Genomic DNA, 10085 nt, shown 5'->3' on the forward strand with positions numbered 1-10085 from the left:
GCGCACGGGGCCCAGCGTGGCCGTGTGTATATTGGGGGACCCAAATGCTTCACCGCGTTTTTTATATGACATTTCAGGCACTTCGAGTAGGCCTGCACTAGAAGACCTGAGGGGGCGGTTTGGAGCGTATTTAGGGAGGAGGTCATAGAGGTAAGAAGGTGCCAGACCATTGAGAGCTTTATAAACAAGTAAAATAATTGTAAAATCGATCCTAAAAACAACTGGGAGCCAATGTGCTGCTAAAACAGGAGTAATATGTTCTCTCATCTTAGTTTTAGTTAAAACTCTGGCTGCCGCATTTTAGTGCAACTAGTTTTTTTTAACTAGTTGTAGTCTGTCGGTTGTTTTCTTTGGCATGCCAGAAAAAACTGCATTACAGTAATCAAGTCGAGAGAACACAAAAGCGTGGATCAACGTTTTTGCATCGTCCAACGACAGATAGGCTCTAATTCGTGCAATATTTCTCAGATGGAAGAAGGCAATCTTGATAACAAGACAAATATGTGTATTAAAATTCAAAATCGGAATCAATAATAACCCCCAGGTTCTTGACTGTAGTGTCACTTCCTACAGTCATGTTACCAAGCCTACTTGTTATTACTACTCTGCTCGCTAGAGCCAATTATGAGAATTTCTGTTTTATCCTCATTTAGTTTGAGAAAGTTCTCACTCATCCAGCATTTGATGCTGGACAGACAGGTCAACAACGGGTCCAGAGCACTGGGGTCATCTGGGGCTACAGAAAGGTACAGCTGGGTATCGTCAGCATTGAAATGGAAATTCACTCCGTGTTTGGAAATAAGTTCTCCCAGCGGCAGTATATACAGGGAAAATAATAGTGGACCAAGAATTGAGCCCTGCGGAACACCAGAGCAGATGTCGTGCTTGTCCGAGACAGAGTCAGCTAAGTTGACAAAATAGCTTCTGCCTGTTAAGTAAGAATGAAACCATGACAGGGCAGTGCCCGACAGACCTATCCAGTACTCCAGACGTTGTATTATAATGGTGTGATCGATCGTATCAAACGCAGTGGCTAGATCAAGGAGTAAGAGTACGGATACGTTTTTATTGTCAGCGGACACCCTAAGATCGTTGATAACTTTTACTAGTGCTGTTTCTGTACTGTGCCCTTTCCTAAAGCCGGATTGGAATTTGTTATGGATCCTGTTGTTCTGTAGAAATACCTCTAACTGATGGAAGATAATTTTTTCTAGGACCTTGCCCAGAAAAGGCAGATTAGAAATGGGTCTATAGTTACCCAGCACAGAGGGATCGAGGTTGTGCTTCTTGAGCAAGGGCCTAACTACAGCTGTTTTAAGTAAGTCTGGAAAGACACCTGATTGTAAGGAGCTGTTGACAATTTTTAGGATGTCACCAATCACACTGTCCAGGACTTCTTTAAGAAAGGGGGTGGGGATTGCATCCAGAGAACAGGAGGATGATGTCATCTGTGATATTGTTTTGCGGAGTTCCTCATCACCGATTTCACAAAATGAGGTCAGGCTACCCCTGCTGTGATTTACGCTACTACACCTGGCAGTATTAGCCGCATTTGTAGTTAGGGAGTTCATAATACTAGCTCGAATGCCAATCATTTTGTTGTCAAAAAAGGATGCAAACTCATTACACTTATCCTTAGACACGGGGAGCGACTGCTTATAGGACTGGGGGGGGTCAAGAGACGATCAATGGTAGAAAATAAAACTCTGGCATTGTTTTTGTTCTCATTGATAACGCCAGAAAAGTATGCCTGCCTAGCCAAACACAGGGCTTTGTTATACACAGCTGTTGATTTTTTGAAAATATCCAGGTGGATAGTGAGTTTATTTTTCCTCCAGACTCGCTCGGCTCTACGACATTCTTTTTTTAGTGACCGCATATGCTCGTTGATCCAGGGTGTTACTCTGGAGTTATGTTTCTTTTTGGACTTCAAAGGGGCCACTATATTGAGAGTTGACTCTAATTTATGATTAAAATGTTGAATCATAACATTCACTGAGGGCAGTATCAGACAGGGGGGTGCACATGCCAGATGAAGGGGAAACTCGTTGGCTGCAGATGGACTAAAAAAAAACGTCTTTTTATATTATACTCAGTATTGTTTTTTGCTAGGTCAGAAACAGTCATATTAAAACACACCACATGGTGGTCTGATAGCTCAAGCCTATCAATAATCCTGTCAACAGTGATGCATTTAGCACACACTCTTAATCCAGAGCGACTTAAGCAGTAAGCAAGGTAAACACGAGGTAATACATTAAATGCATAGAAATAGTAATCTAGTATCATAGGTAAACCAACTAGAAAGTACTGTTCCTGAAGAAACAGTGTGGGATCGCTAAGAATGTTGATGGTATTGAGCATTGATATTGTTAGTAGGGTTGAAAGGTTTAAAGTTCTAAAAGTTTGAAAAGTTTTAAAGGTTCTAAAGGTTCTAAAGGTTTGAAAGGTGTGAAAGGTTTGAAAGGTTCTAAAGGTTTAAGAGGTTCTAAAGGTTTAAGAGGTTCTAAAGGTTTAAGAGGTTCCAAAGGTTTGAAAGGTTTGAAAGGTTTGAAAGGTCTGAAAGGTCTGAAAGGTTCTAAAGGTTTGAAAGGTTTGAAAGGTTGTAAAGGTTCTAAAGGTTCTAAAGGTTCAAAAGGTTTTAAAGGTTCAAAAGGTTTTAAAGGTCTACGGTTCTAAAGGTTTTTCGGTGTTGACTAGTGTAAAATGTAGTTTTCTAGGGTAAAACTGTGGTTGCTAGGGTCTGATAGCCGGTTGCTAGGTTCTAAGAGGTGGTTGCTAGGGTCTAATTGGTGGTTGCTAGGGTAAAACAGGTGGTTGCTATGGTAAAACAGGTGGTTGCTAGGGTCTAATAAGCGGTTGCTAGGGTCCAATAGGGGGTTGCTAAGGTCTAATATGCAGTCTATGTGGTCTAATATGCGGTTACTATGGTAAAACAGGTGGTTGCTAGGGTAAAACGGTGGTCGCTAGGGTCTAATCGGTGGTTGCTAGGGTATGATAGGTGGTTGCTATGGTCTAATATGGTGTTGCTAGGGTCTAATAAGCAGTTGCTAGGCTCCACTGTAGCTAAATAGGATTTCCCCATTGAAATGAATGGGATTTTTTGCAGTAAAAAGTGAAATATCTCTAAAAGTACAAATTATTTCAAAAAATTCAAATGGTAGCTAATATGTCCTAAGTAGGCTGAACGTTATAGAGTTGGAACGGAGTTTCTAGCTAAAATTATGAATTTCCCCATTGAAATGAATGGGATTTTTTTTGCAGTAAAAAGTGAAATTTCTCTAAAAGTACAAATTATATCAAAAATAAAAATAATAGCCGACATGTCCTGAGTAGGCCGAACGTTGAAGAGTTGGAACGGAGTTTGTAGCTAAAAGTATGAAGGACTAGTTAGGTGCCAAAAAACGGGCGGAATAAATATATAATAATAGTAAATAGTGGCAATAACATTAGTGTGATCGCTTTAGCGATCCCACAATAACCTATTATTTAGGGGAAGGGGGTAGTACTGGCAAGAACTTCCAATCTACTTTCACCACTGTATACATGTCCAGTACTGTTACTTACTACTTACTTACTTTCCACCACTGCTGTTCAGTACTCTGTTCACTAAAAAAATAGTGTACAGAGATGCATTTAGGAACCAAGTGGAATGTACCGCTGACCTGACCTGACCACTTAAGCATGAGACTGGAATGCTGCTCAGTCCAGCGTTGATGACATGGAGTCTGGAATCTAGATGGGTGACATTTGGAAGAATAGACTTTAGGTCAACACGTTTTTTAAGTTCCTTCCTTTTGTGTAAGATCAGAGTAAGTCAGTCTGTGAACTTAAAAAAGATCCAATACGGTTCAGTTAAGTTAAAAGCCTTTATTTATCCATGGCTTACCGGTAGTTGCTACTGTATAAGCAAAGAACAAAAAAGGGAAACGCAGGTGACCTACGTGTTTCATCAGGGACCACAGGTTATGACAGACACTCACGTCATTTTATAGCAACCACAAACTGTCAATTATTAAATCATCTTTAGACTACACCAAGATCAAATTACAAAAAATACTAAGTATACACATATTCACATTTCAAATCCCTCATTGTCCACACTCATGTCCAACTTTCTGGTAGTGTACGACAAATAACAATAAGAAGTAACTAGATGGCAATAAAATCTGAGCGAAAGGGGCATATAACAACCCCAAAATGGGAGATGACCACAATATACAGAGTCATTGCCATACAGTGGGAAATGACCACAATGCATATAGTGGATATATATAACACATGAGTCCATTAGAGAAAGGGAGAGAAATCTATCTCATCATCACTTATATTCAAATGGTGGGGGGATGACTGCACAGTTAAGACGAGTATGTGATGGTTGAATGAGGATCTACTTATACAACCTGTATATCTGGTCAAGAGGAATCTCCTGAAAGGCAGCTTAGAATATGATAAGCCAACTGAGAAATACCGTCTATATCCTTAGGCCACACGATTGATGACCACTATGGTTAAACTAATGGACCTCATGTGATAATGACACAGTTACATTGCAGGCCTTTTACCTGCTGGACCTGTGCTGATTAGCATAAACCAGTTATTTGGTATTCTAAATGTTCCGACACACTGCCCGCCCCTCCCTCCTTTTGCACTATAAAAGGTACTGGTGTCAAACCAGTGCTTCACTCAGCCTTCTCCTCTCCATCCAGAGCATAACCGCCACCAACCAGCTGAACTTCAGTCAACCATGTCTTCTTTCTGTGTGATCTGCAGCTCTCCCATGATGAAGTCTCTGCCATGTGGCATGTGCGGTCATGTTGGCTCCAAGAGAGCCGGCAGCATGTACGGCGGAGCAGGAGGTTTTGGCGTCCGCATCTCCCAGGCTGCATCCGGCTGCGTTGAGGTTTCTGACCAGTATGGCATTGGCTACATCAACGACAACAAGAAGGCCACCATGAAGAACCTCAACAACCGCCTGGAGATCTACCTGGACACGGTGCGCAGCCTGAAGACGACCAATGACGAGCTGGAGAAGAAGATCAATGCGAAGAAGGTCAAGCGCACCGAGACGCACCTCAAGGCCTTCGTAGTTACGATTCACGACTATCAGAAAGAGGTGAGAACAGAGCTTCAATTGAGTTAGTGCTGTAGCAACGGTATCAATCTCATAAACTCATATTATCCTCGTTTTCAGAACTGGTCACACTCGATTCTTTACTTTCAACCTGGCCATTCCCTATTTTGGGCATGTCGTTATAGGCAGATTTTTACGAACGTTTTCCAATCTTCTTAACCATTTTCAATCATTTTCAAAACACTTAACGTTTTTTTAAATCCTGAAAATAGCAGATTTACAAGCTCACAACACATTGCATGCTTACAACCCATAGCATCAGCTTGTAGATCTACTATTTTCACTATTCATCATACCACAAAGTATACCAGGGCTGTAAACAGAACTGGTCTACAGTTTCAGGAGATGTTGGATAGTGTTTGTACAAAAATATGTCTTTGCTTTTATGAGGAATTGCACAATAGTTTGAACAATTCACATATCCACTGGGTATCAGGTGTTTCTATGAAATGGACTGGATGTGCATGCATACTATTCATATGATATGCCAAATCATTTTTGGTTCTATTTGTGTGACTTAGTGTGACACATTCTGAGCTTGTAGAACGGCTATTTACACAGGATAAAAACAGGGCTTAAGTGGTTGAGTTTAAATTCCGTAGCTGTAGGCTACTACTACGGTGGGCAACAACCTCTTTTTGATCTACTGTCTATCGAGTTGATAAAAAAAACTACCATTATTAACCATTATTTTTGATGTGCATAAAACATGTCTCCCCTTACAGTTGGACTTTATCTTAACTGTAATAATTAATATTACATTATTGACATTTTTTTTTGTGTTTTATCAAATTACTGAAATGTTTTCCAGAACATTGACATGAGTAGACTATTTTGAAACCTTTTGGAATGTTAAATTATATGCTTGTTGATCAGGTTAGGTCCATATGTCACCAATACAGAGACACTACTAGCCTAAAATATTCCCCCCCTAAAGTACAACTGACTTAATGGGAGCCAAGAGGTCCCACTAACAGGATACTGGTTATGTAGGTAATGAGGCATTGTGCTAGCTTCCCTAGGAATGTGGAATACTAAAACCTTCGCCAAAAACTAGTTGCGTTGCCAAATAAAACAAGACATACCAAGTCACCAGCTAAGGAACATTTCTCTCTAGCTCTGTGGTTCTCAAAGTGTGGTCTGGGAACCCCCATGGGTCCTTGAGGTGGTAACAGAAAATAGCACTTTAGCCCTAATGTATACATCACAAGCTCACGACGTGTCTGCTATTATAAATAAATAAATAAATCAACATTTTGAAAGATGTGGGCTCATTTTGGACATTTTTAACAACACAAATGGCCTCTTATGGCCTCTTCAACCAAATACATATCAATCTGAGGGTGCCTGACATGAACATGTTTCACTGATCTAGCTGTTCAGCTGTTGACACTTCTACTGCTTCCTCACTTTAGATTTCCGAAGAGGTCCTTATCAACACTAAAGTCCAACTGAGGAATGACAATGTAAAGCTGCATGACTGGAAAGTCAAGTAAGTATGGGGAGGAAACAGATGTCCAAAAAATGTAACCATTTTAAGCTGTGGGTGAAGACACATTATTATAAATGTCTTGTAGTTTTGGTTGTATTTCCATTGGGTGAATGACAGAGAACAAGTAAAGTGGTATAGTATGTTTGAGGCTGCATTTAGGCCTCATTTTGATTGCTAGCTAGATAGAAATATGCTGTGCAATTGTACATTCTATCACAAATAAAACTGCTCATAGATGGACTTACAAATGTATTTATTTACCAGGGACAGTGCTAATTAATCAACATTTCAGTTTTCACATCCATGTAAATGAGCCAGCTAGAGTTTGCTGCTGAAATAACTATCAAAACAAAACAAACATACAGTATCAATACAATACAAGCCAAGTAAACAGAGTGCAGTTGACTAGAGAAGCTAAAGATTGACCTGGATATCGGCACCTGGACTGACTGGGTTACTATAGGCTAATCCAGGTCGCCTATTTTCCAATACTGAAAGTATAAAATAAGGCTAAAGTGGTAAAAACTTGACTTTGAGGCTAGAACAAATAATTTAGCTGGGGACCCCCTGGAACCCCCTCAAGGACCCCACTTTGATAACCATTGATATACTGTACTCTCTCCTTCTCCCAGGTATGAGAGTGAGCTGTCCATGCGTCAGTGTGTGGAGGCAGACATCGCTGCTCTGAAGATAGTTCAGGAAGAGCTGGCTGTGGGGAGATCCAGTGAGGAGCTGCAGGATCTGGAGGAGGAGCTGAAGATACTGCACAAGCACCATGATGAGGTAAATGTTTGGAGGTTGAAGATCACGCATGAATACTCAAAGCCATGGGTCCTCAACGTTTTTCAGGCCAAGGACTCCTCAGCTGAGAGAGGAAGCAGTGACCTCCACTACATTGTCTACAATTGTGTTGCAAATTAAACCTTTTCATAGATTTCATAGATAGCTTCATTGATTATCATCAGTGTTGTGTAAATTAATGTATTTTGTTCATTTCAGACATTTAACCACATAAACCTTCAATACTTAGTTCTTCATTTGCTCCTTCCCCCCCTACACCAAACCTCTTTGCCGAAATCTTTTACAAGCTCACAATGCGAGACGTTGTGGGCTTGTAGATCTGCTATTTTTGGCTAATGTTCCCCTCAGAAGAGGGATGTACAAGTGGTTAAAGTAAAAAAGAAATAACATCCTAACACACAAAGATTTGGCGGACCCCCTATAGTAGCTCTGAGGACCCCCTAGGGGTCCGGACCCCTGTTGAAGACCCCTGCTTAAAGCTGTTAGTTCTTATTCTCCTCTGATATTATGAACCATTGTACTTGACACTGGCCTGTCTCTGGCTCTTTTGACCCACAACAGTTTTCTTCTCTGTACAAAATGTCTATCCAATTGATGCAATATACTCGGGCATTATTAAAGGGATTGGTGTATCCCTATATTTTGGACATGTCATCATAGGCTAAATATGAAAAGGAAACATCCAAGTTGCTTTAAAGATATTGTAAAAAATATATCTTTTTTTTAAAGTAATAAAAAAGAACAAAGAAATAGAGGCTTAAGTTTTAAGGCTTTTCACTATTTGTAGTATGACAAAGTCTATGGGGCTTAAGGGGGCACATTAACCTGCAGGCCTTTCCTTTCCTTTTTGCCATTTTGGTTGATATGGTGTCATTTATTTTTAAATAATCAATTAAACCAATTAATTTGGTTAACTTTTGCACCCCTACAATACTGTAAATCGTGTATGGTTCTCCAGGACATACAGAGGCAGGGTGAGCTGGGATCCCAGGTGAAAGTGGACGTTCATGCTGCCCCTCAGGATGACCTGGCCAAGGTCATGGTATCAATGAGAGCACACTACGAGAAGGTCATCGACCAGAACCGCCTGGAAGTGGAGGCATGGTTCAAGACTAAGGTAGGCTACACTACACCAGTGGTTCCCTAACATCTTCATGTCAGGGACCCCCAAATGCATATGTATTTGGCCGCAAACCATCTGAAAATATTTTGTCCCAGGGACCCTCATAAAAGATTTGCGTTGTGAAAATAGCAGATCTGCAAGCTTGTAGATCGGCTATTTTTGAATAGCCAAAGTACAAAATAGGGTTAAAGCGGTTAAACAGTTTTTGCTGGGGACCCCCTGGAACCTACTCAAGGACCCATGGGGTTCATCGGACCCCACATTGAGAACCAGGGCACTACACCACCACATTAAATCCTATTTCACTTTGTTAAAAGTCATCAGATCCTCCTGTTTGTCATAACGTGTGTTAAGCATCGTATTAACGTTGGTTTTCATCCACAGACCGACAAGCTGAACCAGGAAGTTGCTCAAAGAACTGTGATCCTCGATTTGTCTAAGAGTGAGATCATCACGGTCAGCCGTGAACTGCACAGTCTGGAGATCAAACTCCAGGCCGAGATCAGCAAGGTAAGACCCGGTTACAGGAGAATGGCTTGGTTCAATATCTCATGTCCTTCAACACAGCCATTTTGTTCATGTTTTTCATATGCATTTCGATTGCACAAGGAAAAAAACTATAACTATCTCATATCGGGTGCTCGTTACGGTTTTTGTTTCCACTGACTTCAGGGGAAACAGTTACCGTTGTGATGATGACAGGAAAAGGCGACTGACATTATCTGCTGACATTAATCCTGTTCCCGCCTCCCAGTAATGTTTTACAATCCATTTTATGATTCGTTTAATTATTGAAAAGGCCTTGCCAGGCCGAACCGTAAGCCTGAAAGGTACCAAAATTGAACGAGAACTCAGAACTGGACCCTTGGCAAATTGAAAGTCCTAAGTGCATGTTTTTCAACATTTGGCAACTTCCAATAATCCAGCCCCCTCTCTCCATCTATGAAACAGAAAGCTTGTCAGGTAAACGTCCTGGAAGAGACCAAGTGCGGATTTGCCAACCTGCTGACAGGTTACCAGAGACAGGTGTGTATCCTGGAGGAACAGCTAACCCTGCTCAGAGCTGACATGGAGAACCAGGCACAGGACAAGACCAAGCTGGAGATGGAGATCATTGAGTACAGGAGACTGATCAACGCATACCTTGGAAACATGGTGGACAGGTACAAAATGGCAGCGGATTTATCTTCAACAAACAAATGCTGGCGTTAGTGAGCTTGGACTCAAGCGTTTGTATCAAGTTTCAATTTGAAGTTAATTAATATATATATATATATATACATACATACATATATATATGGGGGGCCAGAGACTATGACTATTTGGGGGACTTGGCATGGAAAAGTCTGGGAAACCCTGATGTCTTGTACCCATCCTTTGTTCCATTTGGTCTCTCTCGCTACAGAAACAAGAAAATCACGACCACCAAGACCACCGAGACCACCGAGACCATAGACAAGAAGGACGAGGATGGAAAGCTAATCTCCACCGACACCAAGACCAGCCGCAAAACCGAGGACATTCCTGATCAATGA

General features: G+C 41.1%; 1 protein-coding gene across 1 annotated transcript; it reads left to right on the forward strand.

Annotated features, from left to right (window-relative positions):
* Nucleotides 1-4747: 4747 nt before the first annotated feature.
* LOC311054785 (keratin, type I cytoskeletal 19-like) lies at nt 4748-10085 on the forward strand (the record flags this gene model as incomplete). Its single annotated transcript, XM_084070789.1, has 7 exons — nt 4748-5116; nt 6550-6626; nt 7259-7409; nt 8386-8544; nt 8935-9060; nt 9502-9713; nt 9956-10085. 7 exons carry the CDS (start codon nt 4748-4750, stop codon nt 10083-10085), a joined length of 1224 nt encoding a protein of 407 aa, XP_083926915.1.

This window comes from Gymnoscopelus microlampas (assembly GCF_963454915.1).
Source record: "Gymnoscopelus microlampas genome assembly, chromosome: 11".
Taxonomy (NCBI): domain Eukaryota; kingdom Metazoa; phylum Chordata; class Actinopteri; order Myctophiformes; family Myctophidae; genus Gymnoscopelus; species Gymnoscopelus microlampas.